The following is a 26,314-nucleotide window of genomic DNA, read 5'->3' as shown; positions in this document are numbered from 1 at the left end:
CTGCAGGACCTGGAAGGCCCCCGTGGCCATTTCGGATCCGGGATGCTTCCCTATGCTGCCGTAACGCTTCAATCATGTTTGATCGCAGTGTTCCGGGGGTTAATGTGCCGGGAGCGGTCCGTTACCGGATGTCAGCTGTAGTAATCAGCTGACACCCGGCGGCGATCGGTTGCGCTCCCCCCGATTGAGTATGCCGTACTATCCCGTCACCGTGAATTAAGTCCTAGGTCACCTCGACGGGATAATACGTCATATGGGATTAAAGGGTTAATGTACACTCTGCACCCCATCTTGACTGAAAAAAACAAATGTAGAAATCTTTGCAAATTTATTAAAAAAGAAAAACTGAAATATCACATGGTCATAAGTATTCAGACCCTTTGCTCAGTATTGAGTAGAAGCACCTTTTGAGCTAGTACAGCAGTGAGTCTTCTTGGGAATGATGCAACAAGTTTTTCACCCCTGGATTTGGGGATCCTCGGCCATTCTTCCTTGCAGATCCTCTCCAGTTCCGTCAGGTTGGATGGTGAACGTTGGTGGATGCCATTTTCAGGTCTCTCCAGAGATGCTTCATTGGGTTTAGGTCAGGGCTCTGGCTTGGTCAGTCAAGAATGGTCACAGAGTTGTTCTGAAGCCACTCCTGTCTTATTTTATCTGTGTGCTTAGGGTCATTGTCTTGTTGGAAGGTGAATATTCGGTCAAGTCTGAGGTCCTGAGCACTCTGGAAGCGGTTTTCTTCCAGAATATCTCTGTAATTGGCCGCATTCGTGTTTCCTTCAATGACAACCAGTTGTCCTGTCCCTGCAGCTGTAAAATACCCCCATAGCATGAGGGTGCCACCACCATGTTTTACTGTTGGGATTGTATTGGGCAGATGATGAGCAGTGCCTGGTTTTCTCCACACATACCGCTTAGAATTATCACCAAAAATGTCTATCTTCGTTTCATCAGACCAGAGAATCTTATTTCTCATAGTCCGGGAGTCCTTCATGTGTTTTTTTTTTTTTTAGCAAACTCTATGCGGCTTTCATATGCCTTGCACTGAGGAGAGGCTTCCGTCGGGCCACTCTGCCATAAAGGCCGGACTGGTGGAGGGCTGCAGTGATAGTTGACTTTGTGGAACTTTCTCTCATCTCCCTACTGCATCTCTGGAGCTTCCACAGTGATCTTGGGGTTTTTCTTTACCGCTCACCAAGGCTCTTCTTCCCTCTCAGTTTGGCTGGATGGCCAGGTCTAGGAAGACTTCTGGTGGTCCCAAACTTCTTCCATTATGTGCACACGTCAGGATTGCATCAGGATTTTGTCAGGATTTTTCATCAGTATTTGTAGCCAAAACCAGGAGTGGAACAATTAGAGGAAAAGTATAATAGAAACATATGCACCACTTCTGCATTTATCACCCACTCCTGGTTTTGGCTACAAATACTGATGAAAAATCCTGACAAAAACCTGATAAAATCCTGATGCAATCCTGACGTGTGCACATACCCTTAAAGGGACACTGTCACCTGAATTTGGAGGGAACAATCTTCAGCCATGGAGGCGGGGTTTTTGGGTGTTTGATTCACCCTTTCCTTACCCGCTGGCTGCATGCTGGCTGCAATATTGGATTGTTCATTGTTCATTCTCTGTCCCCCGTAGTACATGCCTGCATAAGGCGCAATCTTGCCCTGCGCAGGCGTGTACTATGGAGGACAGAGAATAATCCAATATTGCAGCCAGCATGCAGCCAGCGGGTAAGGAAAGGGTGAATCAAACACCCAAAAACCCCGCCTCCATGGCTGAAGATTGTTCCCTCCAAATTCAGGTGACAGTGTCCCTTTAAGGATTATGGAGGCCACTGTGCACTTAGGAACCTTGTGTACTGCAAAAATTCTGTTGTAACCTTGTCCAGATCTGCGCCTTGCCACAATTCTGTCTCTGAGCTCCTTGGCCAGTTCCTTTGACCTCATGATTCTCCTTTGGTCTGACATGCGCTGTGAGCTGTGAGGTCTTATAGAGATAGGTATGTGCCTTTCCAAATCAAGTCCTATCAGTTTAATTAAACACAACTGGATTCCAATGAAGGAGTAGAACCATGTCAAGGAGGATCACAAGGAAATGGACAGCATGTGACTTATATATGAGTGTCTGAGCAAAGGGTCTGAATACTTACGACCATGTGATATTTCAGTTTTTCTTTTTAATTACATTTGCAAAACTTTCTACATTTCTTTTTTTTTTCAGTCAAGATGGAGTGCAGAGTGCACATTAATGAGAAAATAATGAACTTTTTTTGAATTTACCGAATGGCTGCAATGAAACGGAGTGAAAAAGTTAAAGGGGTCTGAATACTTTCCGCACCCACTGTGTATATTTATCACTGTATAATGACAAAACCCTTGCATGCTGCAATCCAGATCACCCTTTGGATGGGCACATGTAGCATAAACATCTCCTGGCAGAGTATCTGGTTCCACATATTTAGGAATTTGTTAGTTGGTTTGTACCAAGATGCATAGGAATCCCACAGGAAAGCTTTTTGATCGTTGGGACCCCCATCGACCCTGAAAGGGGGGCTGAGTGGAGTTTCAGCATCTTTTCTTAATCAAAAGGGAAAGGTAAGGAATAAAGGGGCACTCGGTGCGGCTATCCTCCACCATCACACTATGGATGAATTATTGTTTTCAGTGTGAGCTCTGTGGTTGTGGGACCTCAGAATCTCATGAAGCTGAAGGACCTCCGCAGTCTAGAGAACCACAAGACGAGACCTCCATCACTTCTTTCCTCTGTCATGTATGATGGGGGAACGTGTACTTTAAGTAGCAGCTTTTATAGGACTCTGGGAATGTTAACATATATTGTGAAAATAAACACTTTATGTAGACCGGTCATCCTCCATACATTCTTCATGATTTTTCCTTTTCACGTCCTAGCTGTTCCTGAAAGCCCATGTGAATACCACGGAGCTGGCCGATCTCCTGATTCAGCAGAACCACATTGGAAGCGTCATTAAGGTAAAGTGATAGTTTTCTTTTCTCTATGTTCTCATTAATTAAAGTGTAACTCTGACCCCAAAGTGTAGCTGTGCTCTGTAATGCCCCTGTGCGGCCTTGCTCAGCCTCTTCTCGTGCCTTCAGTTTCCAGGCCGGAAGTAGCTGCCTGATGGCTACTGTTGTCAGCCATGTTGGCCTTCATAGGACTCCTTTTGTCACCCGGTCACTCAGAAGATGTAAACAACCTTTTCTCTCCGGTCCCCTTGATCTTTTTCTGTCTAAATTTGTCCTAAAATGAAAATCCACATCAGAATGGTTGTATAATCCTAATATGTTTAGGGGCTTCCTCTTTAACCCCACCGGCACTCTGAGCTGATTGTGTCCAAATAATGGCCTTAGAGTCTGCCGGCTATAGTGACCTTTTCAAGGAAGGGTTAATAGACTGCCTGACAGCGGTTTTTAATACTTTGAGTGGTGCCGTTTTTAAAATGGTATCACTTTTGGGGGGTTTAGAATATATAGGACCCCTAAAGTCACATCAAAACTGAAGAGGCCCCTAAAAAAAAAGTTTTGTAAATTTCCTTGAAAAATGAAATGAAAGTGGAAAAAATGTAAAACTTCCTGATACAATTTAAAGCTTCTAACATCCTGACAAAATAGAAGAACATTTTAGTTCTGGTGAAAAGCAGACATGGGGGAAATGTTCTTTAATTATTCTGAATGTTGTGATGATCTGGATTAAAGGGATAATCATTCAAAGTTTGAAAACTGCTAATTTTAAGAAATTGTCAAATTTCTGATTTTTTTTTTTATTTTTATAAATAATCTCAAAACATATCAACCTAACGTTACCGTTTTCATAAAGTATCATGTGTCCTGAAAAAAAACCAATCTCAAAATCACTGGGATATGTTGAAACATTACAGAGTTATTACCGCATAAAGTGCCGTGCTAGGTTTGAAAAATGTGGCCTGGTCACCAAGGGGTTAATCAATACGAAACTCGCACTTTAATATCAAGTGGGAAAATGTGAAAAAAAGGATTATACAGCTGTTCAGGGATATAATTTCATAGTTTGTATACCAGACTCATCAGGTCAAAAGAATCTGGTTAATAATGTCTTACTTTGCGCCATGTTCATATAACACCTTGCACCATTTTGATGAATTTGGCGCCAAGCCCATTAGCGGAAATACAGACACAATGCAACTGATTTCTTGGGACCTGAGTATTTGCAGAATTACCGTACTCCTTATTGTATGTACAGGTCTTAAAATGCTTTTGTTCTGTAATATTCTTTTTTCATTAGCAAGCTGAAGGTATGGAGGAGAGTGATGACGACGATGAGGAGGAAGATCATGTGTTTGGCTTTATTAGTCTTCTGAACTTAACAGAGAGAAAGGTATCTGTCATCTAATGTCTATATTTATCTATTATCTATCTATTATATATATATCTATGGTATCTATTATCTATCTACCTATTATTTATCTATTATCTATCATCTATCTATTATCTATCAATCTATTATCTATCAATCTATTATCTATTTATCTATTATCTATCTATCTATCTATCTATCTATCTATCTATCTATCTATCTATCATCCATCTTATCTATTATCTATCTATCTAATTTCTATCTATTTATCTATCTAATTTCTATCTATTATCTATTTTCTATCTATTTTCTATCTATCTACCTGCCTATCTATCTATCCTCTATATATCTACCGTATCTATTATTTATCTACCTATAATTTATCTATCATCTATCTATTATCTATAATCTATCATCTATCTATTATCTATTTATCTATTATCATCTATCTATTATCTATCTATATCTATCATCTATCTATCATCCATCTTATCTATCTATTTCTTTCTATTATCTATCTAATTTATATCTATTTATCTATTTGCTATATCTATCACCTGTCTATCTATTATCTATCTAATATCTATCCTATCTATCATCTATCTAATTTCTATCTGTCTATTTTCTAGCTATTTTCTATCTGTCTACCTGTCTTTCTATCTATTATCTATCATCTTTCTATTATCTAATTTCTATCTATCTATCTATCTATCTATCTATCTATCTATCTATCTATCTATCTATCTATCTATCTATCTATCTATCTAGATACACCTATATAAAATGGGATTGGTTGGTGATATCAACTTCCTGCTTGTGGCACATTAGTAAATGGGAGGGGTAAAACTTTTCAAGATGGGTGATGACCATGGCAGCCATTTTGAAGTCGGCCATTTTGGATCCAACTTTATTTTTTCAGATGAGAAGAGGTTCATGTGACACATCAAACTTATTGAGAATTTCACAATAAAAACAATGGTGTGCTTGGTTTTAACGTAGCTTTATTCTTTAATGAGTTATTTACAAGTTTATGACCACTTATAAAATGTATTCAAAGTGCTGCCCATTGTGTTGGATTGTCAATGCAACCCTCTTGTCCCTCTCTTGACACACTGATAGCAACACCGCAGAAGAAATGCTAGCACAGGCTTCCAGTATCCGTTGTTTCAGATGCTGCACATCTTGTATCTTTCTTGGAGGGAGCTATCCGCTGTGGGTTAGTGTCAGAACAATAGCGGAGGTTTTGTTTGTTAACTTCACCATTCACAAAAAAGTTTGCCTCATCGCTGAACATAATGTTCTGGGTAAACTGAGGCTCCTGTTCCAATTTTTGTTTTGCCCATTCTGCAAATTCAGCGTGCTGATCTAGGTCATCCTCGGATTTTGTAAGGGTGCCATTTGTGAGTAGCTAATATCACCCGAAGGGATGTTCGGCTGATGCCAGACATGCGGCGAGTGCTATGCTGTGGGCTTTTGCTGAATGAAGCTAGGACAGCCACTGATGTTTCTTCATTAGTGACAAGTTTTCTTGCGTCCACTTTTTGGCAAATCCAACACTGAACCTGTTTCACGAAATTTGGCAAGCAGTTTGCTAAGTGTAGCATGGGAGATGGGTGGTCTCGTAGGGTGTCTTGCATTGAAATCTGCTGCAATGACCCGGGTACTGCGTTCACCAGACATCAACACAATTTCTTTCTCCTTCGCCTCATTGGGGGACACAGACCGTGGGTGTATGCTGCTGCCACTAAGTGATACAAGGAAAGTTCTCTCCTCCCCTGCAGTATACACCCTCCTGCTGGCTCTCAGCTCACCAGTCCTTGCTTAGTGTCCGTAGGAGGCACACGGACGGGTCTGCCATTCAGACCCAAAACTCTTTATTATTTTATGTTTACCTTTTACATTTTTGATTTTGTTTTTTCCACGGACGAATGGGGCGACGGATCCTTTCAAGGTTCCGATCTCCCTGAACCATCAACAGGCGAGCACGGAGAGTGTCGCCTCTCCGTATCCTCTCCTGCGACGTGCCAAGCCTGGGCTGATTCTTAGGGGCGACGGGTCCCTTCAAGGGCACCAATCTTCCCGCACCATCAGCAGACGAGCACGGAGAGTGTCGCCTCTCCGTATCCTCTCCTGCGACGTGCCAAGCCTGGGCTGATTCTTAGGGGCGACGGGTCCCTTCAAGGACACCAATCTCCCCGCACCATCAGCAGACGAGCACATGGAGTGTCACCTCTATGTATCCTCTCCTGGAGCCAGGCCTAATGCCTGTCCACCCAGGGGCTGAACTCCGTGGATGTACAGAGGCCCCTCTCTACAGCGTCCAAGCAGCCCCCACTGTCCCACCACTGTGAAAGCGGATGGCACAAGAAGGCGGACGGTTCCTCTCCATCTCCCTAACAAAGAGATTATGGATTGAGGTTTATCCCTCTATCCCTGCACCGTCCACGCTGCAATACCTGACCGGCAGCAGAACAGAAACTCCATCATCCGCGGCGGCTCCATGCCGGGACGCGCACCGATGGTGAGTGGATCCAGTCAGCGGTGGGCCTCTGCAGTGGGATATTCACATGCTGACAGGCAGCCTCGGGCTTCCCTGTGGCCCACCTCCCTGAGGTAACGCTCCGGCCGGCTGTAAAAATTTAGCCCCCGACTTCGGCCGATGTGTAGGCCGCACCCCGGAAGCGCACTATGGTGCCCTAAGGCGGCTCTGCCCGCTTTTCAGGTGCTTCTCGCCTGGCACGGAAGCGCTCAGGTTTCTCGGCCACTACAACACCCCTCACTTCTACCGCTGGTATCGCTCCCGCCGGCTGCAGAAATTTAGGCCCCGGCTTGGGCCTATTCATGGAATTCTCGAGGCTCCCCCTCCCCCCCGAATTGGCACGTCTCGCTCTCTGCAAGATTTTATCACCTCTGCAGCTCCCGGTGGCCATCTTGGTCCACCCGGCCGGCTCACACAGGGCTGATGACTTTGCATTAAAGGGGCACAACGACTCTGCAACATTTCCCTGGTCTTAAAGGCACATGACCAGTATTCCCTGGTGTTAAAAGCACATGACCAGTATTCCCTGGTCTTAATGGTGCATTACCAGTATTCCCTGGTCTTAATGGTGCATTACCAGTATTCCCTGGCCTTAAAAGCACATGACCAGTATTCCCTGGCCTTAAAAGCCCATGACCAGTATTCCCTGGCCTTAAAGGCACATGACCAGTATTCCCTGGCCTTAAAGGCACATGACCAGTATTCCCTGGTCTAAAAGGCTCATGACCAGTATTCCCTGGTCTTAAAGGCACATGACCAATCCGAAGCCGGTCACCCTAAATGAGCTCAGGAGCCCTCCGCCGCTGATCCCAGTTTATCCCAGAGTACCTAGTTCCCTCAGTGGACTTCATCACTGACCGCAATCCATGGTTTCTCTGACCAAGAGATTGAATCCCTCCGTGGCTCGGAGTTCTCGCAGGACCGATATACATGGTCCCTCTCCTACATGGGAGCCGTCGGCTAGCAGGAGCCGCAAGTATTCTAGAAACGTACAGGCATCTAGAAAACGGAAGTTTTCATTTCCTGATCTCTCTCCCCAATCATTTGCTGAGAACAAGACTCTGAATATGGATCTGACATTGCCTTGGATCTGGACATGCCAGAGCTTCGGAAAAGGATGAACTCGCCTGTTTTTATCATCTCTGTACATTGACGAGGACTCCGGTTCTGCTCCAGACTACGCAGTGTTTCTCATAAGGAGACTAAACTCCCTCGTAGAGCATTTGCAATTCAGTCCGGATAAGCGATTCACTGGAAAGAAGCCTCTACGTGGGATGCCATGCCTGGTCTGATTTTTAAGGGCGACGGGTTCTTTAAAGGGCACCGATCTCCCTACACCATCAACAGACGAGCACACGGAGTGTCGCCTCCATGTATCCTCTTCTGCATCCAGGCCTAACGCCAGACAACCTGTCCACCCGGAGACCTGAACTCTGTTGATGTACAGAGGCACCCTTTTTGGCATCCGAGCACCCCCCTCTGCATCACCACTATTTAGCAGATGATGCAAGAAGGTGGACGATCCCTCTCCACTTCCCTGTTCAGAGGATGGTGGATCGAGGGTTCCTAATTTTTAACTCTGCACCTTCAAAAGAGAGCGGCGATGGCAAGAGACGATGACCTGCTGGTTGCAGCCGCGCATTCTGCCACTTGGCAGATTAACCGGGTAGAATCTCCTGTGGTATACCTATCAGTATCCCTGCCCGATGTATCATCAATTAAAAATACCACAGACTGTCAGATAGCAAATCTGGTTTGTTCTGTCTTGCGGCTTCAGGTTCAGCGCTCTACCCTCCCTAGCCACCACATGGATTGCTAGAGCTAATGGTCTCCTGGCTGGAGACCTTAACTACTTTGATTCACACCAGTAACCTTTTCCTGAAGACAGTACAACTGGCCAATCAGATCTTTTGAACGGGAGACTAACAAAGGATCGTATGTTTCCTAAGGACCCAACCAGCAGTTGAAGGATTGTCCAAGACAGTCTAGATCTAAGGGATCTTGGTTCCAAAAAGGGGAACGAAAAGTAAGACTGATCCTGGACCTCAAACTTCTAACAAACTTTGACAAGGTCCTCCTCCTTCGGATGGAGTTCCTCCCCTCAGCCATTACTTCAACAGAAAAAGGTGGAGTTTCTGGCATACACCGACATTCGGGATGCTTACCCACACATTCCTATTTTTCCCCTCTTCAAAAATTCCTTCACTTTTCCATCCGTGAACAGCATTTTCAAGTCACGACCTTGTCCTTCAGCCTTGCTACCGCACCCAGAGTGTTCGCAAGGGATCTTGGCGGCTGTCATGTTCCTCTTGCACCCTAGAGGCATGGTCGTCCTGTCCTGTTTGGTCGACTGTCTAGCCGCTCTTCCAGGACTACGCTGAGTCGTCTATATCACTTGCGATACCCTCTCACCTGGGCTTGCAGCTAAACTTAGACAAGTTTTCCTCATTTCCAGCCCAGCAGATATCCTTTTTGAGGATGATCCTGCACACTTCCAGAAGGATGGTAATTCTCCCTCGAGACAAGGTCATGGCCCTTCAACAAGGAGCTCGCTCACTTGATCACTCATTCCCTCATGTCATTCGATTTGCTAGGAGGGTTCTGAGGAAAAATGGTGATGACAATGGAAGCAGTTTCCATCGCTCCGCTTGTTTTCAGCAAGTCAAACAGACTTTCAGACGGTAGTCTCTGAGCTCCTTCTTCATCCAGGCCCTTTCTCCCGGTTCAATGGTTATTAGTAACTATTAGTGCCAGTCATCTTCTCCAGATCATTGCTCTGGAGATCCGAACGGTAGTCTTACAGCAGGTCCACTGCCTTCTGGTGGGTCACCCCATCCGAATTCAAGTGGATAATGCCACGGCTGTGCCATACTTCAATCATCTAGCAGGTACCCATGGTCAGGCGCCATGGCCGAGGTACCTCACATTCTCTCATGAGCAGAGATCTATCATTCGGTGATCTCGGCAGTACATATCCCAGGAGTAGAACTCTTGGCGGCAAACATATTCAGCCGTCAGGGTTCCGCCTCAAGTGAGTGGGAACTTCACCCGGAAGTCTTCCATCAGACCTGCCTTTACTGGAGCTCTCCAGTTGTAGATCGGATGGCGTCCAGACTGAACGGCAATGTACTCGAGTTCGTGGTTCGGCCTCGAGATCCAAGAGCCATCGCACTGCATGCTCTGGTTCTTCCGTGGTACCAGTTTCCATAACTCCCTTTCCACTACTTCCGAAAGCCTTTCGGAAGCAGAAAGGGCCCCAGTGATCATCGGGGATCCGCACTGACCACGTCAGTTTTTTGTTTGCGGAGCTAGTATCTTTCCGCCTTATTGCAACAAAACTGCAAGTAGGGACTTTCTCGCAGGGAGTTTTCACACATAGTTCTTCCCTATCGCATGCCGTTATATCATTGGGACCTAAATGGTCCGGGGAGTCTTACAGTAGACTCCTTTTGATCTGGACAGACTTTACTATCAGGGAAGGTCGCCCTTTTTTCTCTGCGATATCCTCCTCCTGATGAGTCTTCGGAGCTCGCTGCTCTGTTCTTTCAGACTTTTTTCCCTTATTACCTTCAAGGCAAGGTTGTCCTCAGGCCATCCCCGTCCCTTGTTACCAAGGTGGTATTGTATTACCACTGTTATGAGGGCATCGTTCTTCCCTCATCTCTTTCGGCACCAGTCCACAAAATGGAAAAATGGAATGAGTTCCCCATATTCTGGACGAAGTGAGTGTTCTGCGTAGGTATGTCTTGAGAACAACGTCCTTCCAAAGGTTATTTGGGCTTCTCGACGGTAAGAGGAAGGCTTTCTGACGTTTACAGGAAGGGTTTACCCGTTTCATCGGCCGTGTTAGCCTGATGGATTCGTTTCACCATCCAGGAGTCCTTCCGTGTTAAATGTCAACCTATCTCCCTGTCTATTGAGGGTTCTAGGCACTAGGCGTCGGCAAAGCACGCCTGCAAGCTTGCGGATTCGTCCAGTCCGCATGCTTTCTTGAAGCACTATAATTTCCACACTTCAACCGATGTGAGTCTGGGCAGGCGGACGCTGCAGGCCGCGGTGGCGCACTTGTAAGTAGCGGTTACACAGGGCCTGATTTGATGTTGTCCCCACCCAGGGACTGCTTTTGGGACATCCCACGGTCTGTGTACCCCATGAGGCGAAGGAGAAATAGGGATTTTTGTGTACTCACCGTAAAATCCTTTTCTCCGAGCAATTCATTGGGGGACACAGCTCCTACCCTGTTATTAGCTTATGCTTGTTTTATAATCTGACATGCTATACTCTCATATGTTATTGATCTCCTACTGCTTTTGCACTGAACTGGTTAGCTGAGAGCCAGAAGGAGGGTGTATACTGCAGGGGAGGAGCTAACTTTCTTTGTATCACATAGTGTCAGCCTCCTAGTGGCAGCAGCATACATCCCTGGTCTGTGTCCCCCAATGAATGGCTCGGAGAAAAGGATTTTACGGTGAGTACACAAAAATCCCTCTATCCTCTCCTCACGTGGTAACCTCTGCGACATGTCAATGGCTGTAAACAAAGAGAAACTTGTAAATAACTCATGAAAAAATAAAGTTATGTTAAAACCAAGCACACCATTGTTTTTCTTGTGAAATTCTCAATAAGTTTGATTTCTCACATGAGCCTCTACTCATTGGAAAAAATAAAGTTGGATCCAAAATGGCCGACTTCAAAATGGCCACCATGGTCACCACCCATCTTGAAGTTTTCCCCCTCCCATATACTAATGTGCCACAAACAGGAAGTTGATTTCACCAACCATTCCCATTTTATTTCGGTGTATCCATATAAATGGCCCACCCTGTATTTATCTATTATCTATCTATCTTTCTTTTGATCTGTCTTTCTGTCTGCAGTATTTTTCTATTTCTATCCATTACATGTATACTATGAGGTTCTTCAGCAACGGAACTGTGTATTGTGATGTTCTGCAGCAGCTGCTGTGTATACTGTAAGGTTCTGCAGCAGCTAACGTGTGTATTATTAAGTTCTGCAGCAGCTGTGTATCCTTTGTGGTTCTGTTCTGCAGCAGCTGATGTGTATACTATGAGGTTCTGCAGCAGCTGTGTCCTATGATGTTCTGTAGCTGCTGATGTGTATACTGTAAGGCTCTGCAGCAGCTGTGTGTAATATGAGGTTCTGCAACAGATAACGTGTGTACTATGAGGTTCTGCAGCAGCTGCATATGCTATGCGGCTGCAGCAGCTGTGTGTCCTATGTGGTTCTTCAGAAGCTGTGTGCCCTATGAGATTCTGCAGCAGCTATGTGTCCTATGAGGTTGTGCAGCAGCTGATGTGTGTATATATGAGGATATGAGGTTCTGAAGCAGCTGATCTGTATACTATGAGGTTCGGCAGCAGCTGTCTATCCTGTGAGGTTCTTTAGCAGCTGATGTGTATACTATGAGGTTCTCTGACAGCTAAAATGTGTCCTAAGAGGCTTTGCAGCAGCTGTGTCCTATGGGGTTCTGCAGCAGCTGTGTCCTATGAGATTCTGCATCAGCTTTGTGTCCTATGAGATGCAGCAGCTGATGTGTATACTATGAAGTTCTGCAGCAGCTGATGTGTATACTATGAGTTTCTGCTCCAGCTATGTATCCTATGAGGTTCTGCAGCAGCTGTTTGTCCTATGAGGCGCTGCAGGAGCTGTGTGTCCTATGAGGTTCTGCAGCAGCTGATGTGTATACTAGAAGGTTCTGTGGCAGCTAAATTATGTCCTAAGAGGCTCTGCAGCAGCTGAGATGTATGTTAAAGATCATTGGTGTAATATTGAAAATGGCATTATAGAATTGCAGTTGAGCAGAAGTGTGAATTCAGCTCTGGATGTGAGCGGAGCATTAGACGGATTGTCAGGTATTGATTGAGATTCTACCTGTGTCCTGATACCGATCAGGAGCAGATTATGGCGTCATTACCATATACACAATTAAGGTTGTTTTCTGGGGTCTTTTCCAGGGGGTCCCATGTGCGGAGCAGATAAAGGAGCTGATCCTGGGCCATTGTGAGAAGAGCTGCGAGCAGAGCACCGTTCAACAATTGGAGAAAATCCTAAATGACAACAGCAAGCCGGTCGGCCATCTCCTGAGCGAGCGATTCATTAACGTCCCCGCGCAGATCGCTCTGCCCATGCACCAGCAGCTGCAGTAAGGCTCATTTTCTGCCATCCTTTGAACATTTTCATTTTTCTTTTCTTTTATATTCATTTTTCCCCTCAGTTGGCATCAAAGATGTTATTTAAATGTAAATGTCTGGGCTGAAATTCTATCGGTGCCGCAACGAAGCCGATGTGATAAGCGGCGACGATACGTGTTCTTTTTTGGAAGGAGCAATTGTAATTTATTTCTTATTTTATTCACATCCCACACAATCTATCTCTTCTTTCAAGATGAACGGATATTTAATTTATTTTTTTTTTTACATTATTTATTTGTATTTTTTTTTCTTTTTTTTCTTATATTTCTTTTTGTATTTATGAAGTTTTTTTTAAATCTATTTTTACATTGATTTTATTATTATTATACAGTATTATTTGTAATTATTCTTATTTTTTTTTCTATACTTTTTCACAAGTTTTCACTCTTGCAAATGTCTAAAACACACTAAAAGAAAGTATTTGCAATTTTTCCAGCCATAAAAATGCCAGATTAGCAAATATTCTGGATTACCGGGCATAGGCTGTGTCCACATGTAACAGATTTTATGTCCTAATTCATCTAAATGAGGTTTTTGCAGAAATGCATGCACCCACTACAGAAAACACGTATGATCTGGAACTTCTGGAACAAATCGAGCTTCAGAGCAAAACTCTTTAACGCAGCTCTGGAGTTAATGTTGATTTATAAGGGATTAAATGAGAGTAAAAATGGTGCTGGTTCTATTAAAGAAAAGCAGGGGCCCCATACACATTAGATAAGTGGTCAGAGCCTGATTTCGTGGGACATAATTCGGAATTTCAGGCTATTGTTTTTTGTTATCAGCCATTCCGTAGGAGACTATTTTTTTGAAAATATCTAGAACCCATCCCTGCCTCCTATATATCCAGAAAACCCTCCATAAATCTTCACACCGATACGTGACGCTGATACCCGCTGCCGTCTCTATTATATGGCTGACAATGGGGTTGCCGGCCCTTTAAGACGAAGCGTTGAGTACGGAGAAGAGCGAATGTTCTGCGCTATTATCTAATCAGTTTATACGAGGGGAGCACAGCATAAGCTGTTAATTACAGATCTTGTAGAGGGGTGACCCCGGGGGCATCCGAAAATTGCTAGATGGCACAGACTGCTCGGATGACCCAGAGACGCTGGGGGTTGTAGTCCTAGTGACCGCAGTACAGGCGGATCGTGCTGGAATCACTCGCAGTCTGTAATTTATTAGGAAGCTGTCAAGAGGCGAGCGGCGCTTTTGTGTTTTCTGTTTTCTTAATATATCAAGTTTGGGGGGAAAAAAAGTGAATTTTCTTTATCTGTATAAGTTACAAATCTGCTGCAAAAACAGAGGCGAAAAATAAAATTACTTTTTGCCTTAAGTTCTTCCAGCTGAGATACATATTATCATGTATTGCAGCAGCTGAGTGTATTGTGAGGTTCTGCAGCAGCTCAGGAGTGTACTATGAGACTCTGTTGCAAATCAGGCCTGGACTATGAGGTTCTGCAGCAGCTCATGCAAGGACTAGATAAGGTTGTGCAGCTGCTCAAGCATGTCCTGTGAGGCTCTGCAACAGATCAGGCATGTCCTGTGAGGCTCTGCAACGGATCAGGCATGTCCTGTGAGGCTCTGCAGCACCTTGGGTGTGTACTGTGAGGCTCTGCAGCAGCTCAGGTGAGTACTGTGAGGCTCTGCAGCAGCTTAGGTGAGCACTATAAGGCACTGCAGCAGCTCAATCGTGTACTGTGAGGCTCTGCAGCAGCTCAGGTGAGTACTGTGAGGCTCTGCAGCAGCTTAGGTGAGCACTATGAGGCACTGCAGCAGCTCAATCGTGTACTGTGAGGCTCTGAAGCAGCTCAGACGTGTACTATGGTGCTCTGCAGCAGCTCAGGTGAGTACTGTGAGGTTCTGTAGCAGCTCAGACGTGTACTATCGGGCTCTGCAGCAGCCCAGGCATGTATTGTGAGGCTTTGCAGCAACTCAGGTGTGTACTGTGAGGTTCTACAGCAGCTCAGACATTTTGGACTACATACAAAGCTTTTTATTTTATTTACTTTGAGGGGGAGTTGCGTTTTTCTCTTTGTGGTGTTTGTTGTAAAAGTTAAAGCTACGGTTTATCTCCTGGGAGGTTTTAAGCTAATTTTTACGTAAATTTTTAGTCCCCCCTTTGGGACTTGAACCTGCGCTCTGTCACATTCTTTACTGCAATGCTTCAGTTGTCATAGTCTTCTATTAGATCCAACCTGTGGCTTGGCTTCGCGGGAGCACCAGGATGGCGGGAACAGGATTGCGCCATTTAAATGTCGCTAACAGTCATTTACAGCAGCATTTAAAAAGCTACATAGCAGCAATCGGAGCAAACTCCAGTTGCTTCCGCTAGAGGTGGCTGCTGCCTGTATTTACAGCTGGCTGCTGCCTGTATTACACAGCTGGCATGCCCTGTGTATGGGGCGAGCTCACCTCCTGAAGCCGCTACATCTACCTGCACCCGACTAGTGAAACGTGTATATATCTATATATACATGACACAGATCAGTAAGGGGTTAAACAATCACAGCAGGAAAAAAAGAGCAGCGTCCCTTTACATCCTCCCGCTGCCGCTGTGTTCTGGCCACCGGTATTTACAGGACACATTGGCCATTTCTCCGGCAGTCCGTTCGCCTTCCTAGGAGCAGTCGCTGTGACAAATCCTCCGTCCCATTCACCTCCCTTGGCAGAGTATCAGCAGTTCGGCTCCATTGATTTCCGCTGAGCTGGGGAAGTTTCTGGGGAAGTTGCGGAGTTTCCCTCTCGGACCTCGTCGCCCCGTTCAGTCGCTTTATGATGAGCCGTAAATATCCTGTTGATACTTTTACGTTCCGCCGTTTCCTTCACTTCTTCTCCGTACATAACAATTTGTCGTCCCTTGAATCATGGCCGCGTCCTCCGCCCCTAATTAATCCCAATTGACCTCCCCTGAACAGGAAAGAACTGGCCGAGGCGCAGCGGACCAACAAGCCCTGCGGGAAATGTTATTACTATCTCATCATAAGTAAAACCTTCACCGAGGCGGCAAAGAAACCCCAAGGGTCCGGAACGCAGGGGAAGGAAGAAATGATGTTCGCCAACGCAGAGGAAGAGTTTTTCTACGAGGTAAAACCCGATTGTCCCTGTGTCCGTATACAGCTGAGATTTTTGGGGGTTATATCTGTCCTTGGGAAAGCTGGGTGACAACCCTTGTTGGATATTGTATCTCTCATATGGTTGTCGGCTTTGTTGGGGTACAGCGGACCTCGCCCAGCAGGTAAGGTTGCGGGAAAAGATCCAAGAGTTTCACATTTCATCAATCGCTTTGCAATGGTGTTAAAAAAGAATAAAAAAAATCTTCCTGATATCTACAAGTTGGCAGGGGCGGCGCTAAACCCAAGGAAGGAACGTACATCTGTATTTGTTATTTTCTACATCTGCAAAAAATACTGTATCTATGATGAACTTTTAAAAACAAGCTGTTTGCAGCCACCACTAGGGGGCGCTTACTGTATATACTTTTTTTTAACCATTGAGTTCTATGTTATAAACTATATGCAGTGAGCTCCCTCTAGTGGTAGCGGTAGGCAATAACATAGTCATTCAGCTCGGTGGGGAATTAGTCTGCAGCACCTAGAAAATGTGTTTCACTTGTATGCACGCCGTTCCCGGCTACACGGCATGCTGTTCTGCTGCCGCCATGTGTGATCCTAACTTAAGGATATTAATTAGAACAGATTTTCCAGCTTATTTTATATTTACAAGGCAAATTTAAATTCAAAGGTTACACCCAAGGAAGGGACCCGACCTGAAGATCCGATAAAGTGCCAGAACAGGTTAATGGACTCGTCACATGTTCATTACGTCTCCTTCCATGCTGCTTAATTAGGTTATAATATGGTCATAAAATATGCTCCACGGCGGCGGCATCCATGTATCACCCCAGAACCTCGTACGCCTAATCCACGCTCAATTACATTTAATTAAAAATATATATTTAAACGACCTGCGAGCCCCTCAGTCACGCGCGTCATTAAGCAGCTACATCCGGAGCGTGCCGAGAAATCTGTGACTGATGAACTATCATATGCAAGAGCGGAGACCTGCAGATAAGTGCGGGAACCATCCCAGCACTGACTAGTCCACATTATCAGACCAAGGAAGGAAAACTTGCGATGACCCAAAAAAAAAAATCTTAATTCTGGCGTTATTATATTTTTCTCATTACATAATTTACCAATCGGATTAACTTACGTTATATTTGGTATCACTGTGTTCAGAAATGTCCAATTTAACAAACTGTATTTTTGTTTTATTTCTAATGAGGCAAAAAGGTGGGTGATTTGAACACATTATTTAAAAAAAAAAATAAAATCCCCACTTTTTATTTTATTTAATAGTTCTCTTGGGAGACTTGAAGCTACGATCACCTATGCTAAACATGGCAGTGCTTCAGAACCCTGGCTGTTGTGACAACCCATCGGTGCCCCGCGATCACGTGACGGGCGTGCCGATGGGCAGGATCAATGACGTGCTTCCTGTCTGCGCATGTTAAACGCCGGTCACTAATTAATTCAGCGGCATTCAACTGGTTAACAGCCACGGTTGGATCTCAGATCCACCCGCTGCTGTTAGAGGCACTTGAAGACTTATTAAATCAGCCATCGTTTCTCTTCTCTTCCCAGACTTGCTCCTGTCATTGTATGCAATAGGACAGACAGAAAGGATAAAGGTGTACTCACTTATCGTGCATTTGTCATATCCACAGGACATGCCATAAATGTAGAGTAGATTCCTCCATTTGGAGAACGAGTCCTCGCTATCGGTGGAGGGATAATCAGAACTTCCATGGATTTGTATGTAAGTTCTGACTCTCCATAGAGAGAGGCGAGAGAGATCCAGGTGCCATTGACGGGAACCGCATCTATCATACACTAGTAGGTCTTGTGCCATGTCGTCATTGTAGCGCGACATGGATGGGTCGCGTAAAACGAGGTTGGCGTCACTCTGATGTGGCGGGTTTGGACCACCAGCTTCTTGTGAATTGTTTTACTATATTTTGATAGGATTTAAAAAAAAATAAAACACAAACAAAACTGCAGTACCACAACTGACCACTGGACAAGTGTGGAGCTGTTTTTATACGAAAGCACCACCCTGTTCACCTTAGAGCCTATCTGCCATATCTGATAACTCTTGGCCCCAGGGATGGTGCAGATTCTGGAGACAGAAGCCATGTTCTAAGTCTGTGCTCCACATGAACATCTTATGTCTCAAAACTGCTTTTTCCTTTGCAGAATGCAACCTTGAAATTCAACTACTCGGTGCAGGGAGAGTGCGACACCCAGTTGTCAGGAAGGTGGTCCTTTAACGACGTGCCCATGAAACCCCTGAGGACGGTCATGTTGGTCCCTGCGGACAGAATGGATTCCATCATGGAGAAGTTCAAGGAATATCTGTCGGTGTAGATGGCCATCTGCTGCCCTCTAGTGGCCGCTGTTCAGATAAACTTGCAATTTTTTTTGTACTGGTACCTAACTGGGTTTCGCCGGCTTCTTCTCGGTCCTAGGAGACTGAGTAACATTTCAGAAATGGGATTTATATTTTATTACTATTTTATCATGACAAATAAAGAACGGAAAACAAAATGTACAAAAAGGTGAACGTTATAACAAATTCACAGTTCATTAAAGTCTCTTTCCAGCTTCTATTGCACTTGTGTGACGCCTTCTTTAATCAGGCAGGTGGGGGTGGAGGGAGGGGGTCATTGTATATTACATCTTTGTTCCGGAGTATTTTCTTCTTCGTCTGTTTCTCCGTCATCTTCAGGGTCTGGAGAAGAAGGGATAGTAGATGCCGAGTCTAATGCCTCCTGTAATAACTCTTTGCTCTCACTAGGGGGCAGGTTGCTGAAATAATATTGTGGCGCCAACTGCATAAACCTACACAAGAAGGGAAGAAAAAAAAAATAAAATAGTATTAGTCCTGCAGAGGTAATGACACTATATAGTCTGTGGCTCGAGGCTTTTATCTTTTCTGCTGTCGCCCCTTTTCAAAAAGATTCACAGTGGATTTTTCAGATTAATATGCAGACTTTCTGCCCCCGGAGACTTGGAGAGCTGTATTTTACATCAATGCAAAGCTGACTGCTACTGAATCCATAGCACAAAAGAATAAACCTGGAGAAAGAGGAAAAAAAAAAAAAGTGGGGGCGGCCGGAGAAAAAAAGCAGCAGTTTCCGCCTGCCCCCGTGCTGGAGAGAGATGTCACTTGCTGCAGTAGCAGGCGGGATAATCTGTATTTTATTGAGATCGCAAAACGCGAGGATCGCTTCATTCCCGTTTCCCTCTGTCTGTAAATCCTAGTTTAACCAACAGAGGAAATGAAAAAAAAAAAATAAAATTATATATATATATATATATATATATATATATATATATATATATATATACATACATACATACATACATACATATATATATACACACACACACATACACTGTCAGATTATATCTTAGATTAGAAAAATTATATTAAGAAAATATACCTAAAATAGTGTGTGTGTGTATATATATATATATATATATATATATATATATATATATAATATAATTTTTTTTAACTAGATATATATTAAAAAAAATTCTGATTCGTTTTTTAATAGGGGGAAAAATGTTTTCATTATATTTATATATATATATTTTATTACACACACTTTCTTGTGATAGTGTGTGTGTGTGTATGCACACACAATGAGCTATATGCATCTTAAGACAAACTCTACCGATAATATATATATAAATTATATTTTGTCTTTAGATAATTTTTTCCTATATATAGAAAAATTATTACCGGTAGATAAAAAAAATATTATAGATTCTGGTGTGTGAGATATTGCTGGGCCCAGATGAGCAGAACATGCCAAGCACCAACGCTGACGTCAATGATTCATGTGAGTGATGACCATGACGCCATTACTACAGGACTGGTGGCATTAGGCTTTAAAAAAAAAATAAAATCCCGGACCATCCCTTTAATATAGTTTTTAAATGATCTCCGGTGATTTTTTACGTTTCGCCTTAAGAATGACATGCGATAATACATGTGAGTGTATGATGAGAACCGTACAGATGTGGGGAGATTTCGGAGGCGATCCGGATACAGCTTCTATCTGCTACGCTGAATTCATGGAACAGGACCCACTCGGGAACGTTGTGGTTGAGACAGTAGCCAGAATCTGGATGGAGCTGGCCCACTTGTTTGTGCGTCAGCATGATGTAGTTCCCTAAGCCATCGACATCTCGCGCAATCTAGGAAGAAAAACACAAATATTGTTATGGGATTCCCTTCATTTGTTCACATTAAAGGCGATTTCTTCTACATTGCTGTAAAGTAAAGGGGTCGTTTTATCTTATTAAACAGGACGATTGGCAAAATAAGCAACTTAGCAATTTACCTTTTTTTTTTTTCTTCAAAAAAATAAATAAAATCCTCTTCATTCTCAAGAATTGAGATATTTCATTCCATAGTTTACAGTTCGCTGCCACTTACCTAAGCAAGCAGAGGTATGAAGCTGGTCGGATCGCTCTGGAAAGCTTCAGGGTCAGTTACAGAGGTAAAGCAGTCTCTGCTTGTAGGATCAGAGACCTAACAGTTTGGTCCAGTGGCCTGAAATGTCAATCAGGAGTACAGTTGCCCCCCAGCATGCAGGAAGGCTGGGGAGCGCTGGGCTCCTGAAGATTGGATTTTCACTTTAAGCTTAAAAAGGGTCTGTCTCTAGATTCTCTTCTGAACACTTATTTTTAATTTAGGTGATATGGTATGTGTATGAAGGCCAAAATGGGACACGAGATATTTAAATATCTACTATAGAAATCTAGGTCTTCGCACGGCAGTTGTGTCCTTTTACCAGGTCCCTCCCAATAACACTGAATATCTACCTCTTCGTGACCAAGCCTGAAAAGATCGGCTTTTATTTCTGTTTTTGTTTCACACCAAAGAACCTTATCTGAATGAATGCTCAAGGTTATGTTCATTTGGATAGCAAATATCTGAAGGCTTTTTTTGTTATATGTATGTAATAGAATGTACCTTACATGAACAAAACTGTATTTACATATAATTATACATACCGTATATACTTTACATAATTTGTGTTAAAAAGAGATCACAAAAGATCTCCGGGGAACACACTTTTTTGCTAATTTTTTCTATTGTAAATGGAGCGCCCATAGAAGCTCCAATTTGTTGTGAAACGGCTCCCTGCAATGAGATAAGTCACTCACAGAGCTGATCTGGGTCTGTTGGACTTTCCCCTGCATAGGAGAGCGGCGAGACCTGGCGAACATGTGATCACCAAGACTTACAAAAGCATCAGAGATGCATAGCCCCTCACTGAGCGCTGCATAGCCACCAAAAGAAAAGACAAGTAAAAAAAACATTTCTAACTACTTTCCTTGGGTTTTCTGCCTATCAGACGCAAACCTGCCCCAGCTAGATTTCAAGAACCTTTTCCTTTTAGTACTGTGGAGCAATTTACATAGTGAAGTTAAAGCTCCTGCTTTATATGGATGGTGCACTTAGACTTGCCATCCCTTTGACTCAATAATGACTGTTTGGGACATGAAGTAATTAACAGCACTTGCCATTAAAGTGGTTATCTAACACAGTGTGTCCTTAAAGTCATGGTGCACTTTTGACCAGTCACAGGATTTTACATTTTGGCGCCCTTTCTCTGGCCCATTCATATCAGACCTACTCATGAGGCGAGATAACAAGAACCAACCATACAACACAAACTCATTTAAGCTGTTGCTGAGCCCCCAGTCAGATTAACCCCTGACAAATTGAACTCTGATTAATACACTGAAATCACGCAACCACAAGCTTCTGCCAGCTGTGTGGTTTTCCATACCAGTCGAGATGTGGACGGTACAGAGGAAAGTTCAGTGTGTCCTGGGGCTCGCTAAATTCGAATCCGTGACCAAAGTGCTACGAGAATATTGCTGCGTTTATAATGAAGCGCCACCACATAGGAATAGGGATAAGCCGTTGAAGGAAACCGGCAGTTTGGTGATGAAACCCCGTGATAGGCCCATATTTTTTTTTTCTTGGAGCGGTATGTGACAGCAAACCCGTATCTTGATATGTTGGAATTGTATGCAGTACCACAATTTCCAGAAGGTGTCATCTTTCAACAGGACGGCGCTCCTCCACACTACGCCACCATTGTTCGTGAGTTTCTAGATAGAACATTCCCCCGGCTGTGGATAGGCAGGGGTTGTCTTAACCCTGCTGTTCTGTTGGTCAAAAATGACCGACTTTGAACTTCAATATTCTTTAAAATATTCAAGATGCGGCTCTGAAACCCGTGGCCGACCGACCCATCCTCATTTAAGTCAATCAACCACAAGTTTCAGAACCGCATCTTGAACACCCCAAAAAATACCAAAGTTCAAAATAGGTCTCCCCAGACCGAACAGAACAGCAGGGTTAAGCCATGGCCACCACGATCCCCGGATCTGACGCCCTTAGACGTTTGGGGTTATGTGAAGCAACAGGTGTACATTGAACGTATCAACTACTGTACATTAATCACTTAAAACAGAGAATCACAGACGCTATTCACTCTGTTACACCTGATGTCCTTACCCGTGTGTGGCAAGAACTTCACTATCGTTTGGATGTGTGTAGGGCACTGAATAGGTATGAAACTGGGAGAGTTTTTCTTTTATTATTTGGAGCAGATTTCACATTTCTATTTTTTTTTGTTGCTTTCCAGTGACTGGTCAAAAGTGCACCATGACTTTACGGACACACTGTACTTTAAATTGATGAGAATAGGTCAACAATATCAGATTGGTGGGGATCCGACACCCCCCATTGATCAGCTGCTGTCACTCCAAGAAGCTGTGCCATTCCGCTCACAATTTACATCCATGATAAATGGCTGATCGGTGGGGTGCAGGTGTCAGACCCCCAATGGCCTTACATAGATGACCTATCGGATGGATAGGCCAGGAGTGACAACCCCTTTAATGCTTGGCATGGAACATATTCTTTGCTTACCTGCATGAAGTATCCAGACAGCAGAGATTTCTTCACATTCAAGACATTTTCATCGGATCCAAAAGCTGGTTCAGATACCGGAAGCTCAATTCTCTTCATGATATCCAGCAGCTCTGATCGTATGACACATGCCATCTCCAGCGCCGTGTAATTCAGCAGGTGATCCTGGCACCATCTCTCAATGTCATCTGCTCAAGGAAAAAAGGCAACTGAATAAAAGATTTTTTTTTTTTTTTATAACCATTTGGCTCCATTGATGCAAAAGTTCTTTCTTACCCAAAAATCTCCAAACATGTGAAATCTTGGTGCACTGCAGCAGAAGCTACACAAAACCATAATTGGCCACCCAAGGTGCCAGGATGGGGTGGAGGGTCCTGGGACTGGTCGTCGGCTGTTGACTGTTCATTATTATTTACATTGCCCTTTAAATATGGATCGCCCATTATAGGTAGGATCACCATCAGTGAGAGCGGGTAAAGGCTTTTATGCGTCCATATTTTACAGTCAGAGTATGGTCCAGCAACGTTCTCCAGATACAAACTCAACAGCCTCACATGAGTTTTGGTTAGGAGACCCTTGGCCGGTCCATACTCAGTCTGTGGAATATGGCTGCCAGAAATCAGCGTAAGGCTATGTTCACACATTCAGTATTTGTAAGCCAAAACCAGGAGCTGAACAATCAGAGGAAAAGTATAATAGAAACATATGCACCACTTCTGCATTTATCACCCACTCCTGGTTTTGGCTAACAAATACTGATGTGAAATACTGACCATGTGTGAACATGGCCTTGGAAATATAATGTATGGCACTCACACTGACTGGCATTGCTGGTCTTCATCTGTTCATACTCCTTGTAGAGGTTTAGAAGAGTGAAGTGATCTCCTGCAGGGTGCAAAAACTTTTTTCTGTTGCTTTGCTTGGTGACATCAGCTTCGGAGACTGAATCCAGGAAACAGTTTGGAGCTTACAATTGAAAAAAAAAAAAAATGGTGTAAACTGTTGACACATTCCACAATCATTAATTTATTGCAGATTTCTTATTGAACACTAAAGTCTCTCTAGGTGGTTATTTCCTGGTTTCTAGAGCCCTTTAAAGCTTTACTGTATAGATTAGGACAGAATAGTAAGAGTAAGTTCTTCTGCTGCAAGCCTATATATGGCAGGACAGTGACAGATGAGGCTCTATATGTGTCCCCCCCCCATATCCTGGCTCTTGTAGAGGGGCAGTACCCCATCACATACTGGAAACTATACGAGTGATTCCAGTGCTTCTCACTAAAAGAGAATATCATCAAAAAGTTAATTTATTTCAGTTCTTTAATATAGGAGTTTCACTTTTTGTATTGTATAGAGTCATTAAAAAGAGAGTGATCTATTTCAAGTGTTTATTTCTGTTAACGTTAATGATTATGGCTTACAGCTAATAGAAACCCAAAAGTCATCATCTCAGTAAATTAGAATACTTTATAACACCAGCTTGAAAAATGATTGTAAAATCCAAAATGTCCTACTGAAATGTATGTTCAGTAAATGCCCTCAATACTTGGTCGGGGCTCCTCTTGCATCAATTACTGCATCAATGCAGCGTGGCATGGAGGCGATCGGCCTGTGGCACTGCTGAGGGGTTATAGAAGCCCAGGTTGCTTTGATCGCAGCCTTCAGCTCTTCTGCATTGTTGGCTCTGGTGTCTCATCTTTCTCCTGACAATACCCTATAGTGTCTCTATGGGGTTAAGGTCAGGTGAGTTTGCTGCCAATCAAGCACAGTGATACTGTTGTTTATAAACCAGGTATTGGTACTTTTGGCAGTGTGGACAGGGGCCAAGTCCTGCTGGAGAATGACATTTCCATTTCCAAAAAGCTTATCGGCAGAGAGAAGCATGAAGTGCTCTAAAATGTCCTGGTAGACGGCTGCGCTGACTTTTCTCTTGATAAAACACAGTGGATTCACACCAGCAGATGACATGGCTCCCCAAACCATCACTGATTGTGGAAACCTCACACTAGATCTCCAGCAGCTTGGATTGTGGCCTCTCCACTCTTCCTCCAGACTCTGGGACCTTGATTTCTAAATGAAATGAAAAATTGACTTTCATCTGAAAACAACACCTTGGACCACTGACCACAGTCCAGTTCTTTTTCTCCTTGGCCCAGGTAAGATGCTTCTGGCGTTGTCTATTGGTCATGAGTGGCTGACAGAAGCAATGCGACACTTGTAGTCCATGTTCTGGATACGTCTGTGTGTGGTGGCTCTTGAAGCAATGACTCCAGCAGCAGTCCACTCCTTGTGAATCTCCCCACATTATTGAATGGCCTTTTCTTAATCCTTTCAAGGTTGCGGTTATCCCGGTTGCTTGGGTACTTTTTTATACCACACTTTTTCCTTCCACTCCACTTTCCATTAAAGGGACCCTGTGACCTGAATTTGGCGGGACAGGTTTGCGGTCATATAGGCGGGGTTTTCGGGTGTTTGATTCACCCTTTCCTTAACAGCTGGCTGCAATATTGGGTTGAAGTTCATGCTGTGTCCTGCGAAGTACACGCCTGCGCAAGGCAAGATTGCCTTGCGCAGGCGTGTACTTCGCAGGACACAGCATGAACTTCAACCCAATATTGCGGCCAGCATGCAGCCAGCGGGTAAGGAAAGGATGAATCAAACGCCCGAAAACCCCGCCTATATGACCGCAAACCTGTCCCGCCAAATTCAGGTGACAGGTTCCCTTTAATCTGCCTCGATACAGCACTCTGAACAGCCGGCTTCTTTAGCAATGACCTTTTGTGGCTTCCCCTCCTTGTGGAGTGTGTCAGTGAATGCCTTCTGGACATCTGTCAGTCAGCAGTCTTCCCCATGATTGTGGAGCTACTGAAACAGACTAAGGGACCTTGTTAAACACTTAGGAAGCTATTGCTGGTGTTTTTGATAATTATTTATTTACGGAGATAATGACCTTTGGGTTTTCATTGGCTAAAAGCCATAATCATCAACATTAACAGAAATAAACACTTGAAATAGACACACTTGTTTGTAATGACTCTATATCATATACAAGTGTCACTTTTTGTATTGAAAAACTGAAATAAATTAACTTTTTGATGATATTCTAATTTTGTGAGAAGCACTTGTATTTCTCTGCCAATTTACTATGCAGAAGCCACAAACAACACACGTTCTGCTA

General features: G+C 43.8%; 2 protein-coding genes across 4 annotated transcripts in view; one reads left to right on the top strand and one right to left on the bottom strand.

The window, feature by feature from the left end:
• Positions 1 to 18,778, top strand: part of BCCIP (BRCA2 and CDKN1A interacting protein) — a 52,341-nt gene extending 33,563 nt beyond the window's left edge. The window contains exons 3-7 of the mRNA XM_069753956.1: positions 2,916 to 2,996; positions 4,285 to 4,377; positions 12,871 to 13,058; positions 16,026 to 16,194; positions 18,366 to 18,778. Of these exons, the coding sequence (XP_069610057.1) occupies positions 2,916 to 2,996; positions 4,285 to 4,377; positions 12,871 to 13,058; positions 16,026 to 16,194; positions 18,366 to 18,536 (702 nt within the window). The 3' untranslated portion in view covers positions 18,537 to 18,778. The remainder of the gene's footprint in view (positions 1 to 2,915; positions 2,997 to 4,284; positions 4,378 to 12,870; positions 13,059 to 16,025; positions 16,195 to 18,365) is intronic.
• Positions 18,661 to 26,314, bottom strand: part of DHX32 (DEAH-box helicase 32 (putative)) — a 92,752-nt gene continuing 85,098 nt past the window's right edge. For all 3 annotated transcript variants that reach the window (XM_069753952.1, XM_069753953.1, XM_069753954.1), the window contains 4 exons: positions 23,953 to 24,102; positions 23,137 to 23,324; positions 20,197 to 20,378; positions 18,661 to 19,010 (listed from right to left, as the gene is read on the bottom strand). In XM_069753952.1, coding sequence (XP_069610053.1) covers positions 18,833 to 19,010; positions 20,197 to 20,378; positions 23,137 to 23,324; positions 23,953 to 24,102 — 698 coding nt within the window. In that variant the 3' untranslated portion in view covers positions 18,661 to 18,832. The remainder of the gene's footprint in view (positions 19,011 to 20,196; positions 20,379 to 23,136; positions 23,325 to 23,952; positions 24,103 to 26,314) is intronic.

The sequence above is a fragment of the Ranitomeya imitator genome, chromosome 2, assembly GCF_032444005.1.
Source record: "Ranitomeya imitator isolate aRanImi1 chromosome 2, aRanImi1.pri, whole genome shotgun sequence".
NCBI lineage: Eukaryota > Metazoa > Chordata > Amphibia > Anura > Dendrobatidae > Ranitomeya > Ranitomeya imitator.
This window is presented reverse-complemented; position numbering and strand designations above follow the sequence as displayed.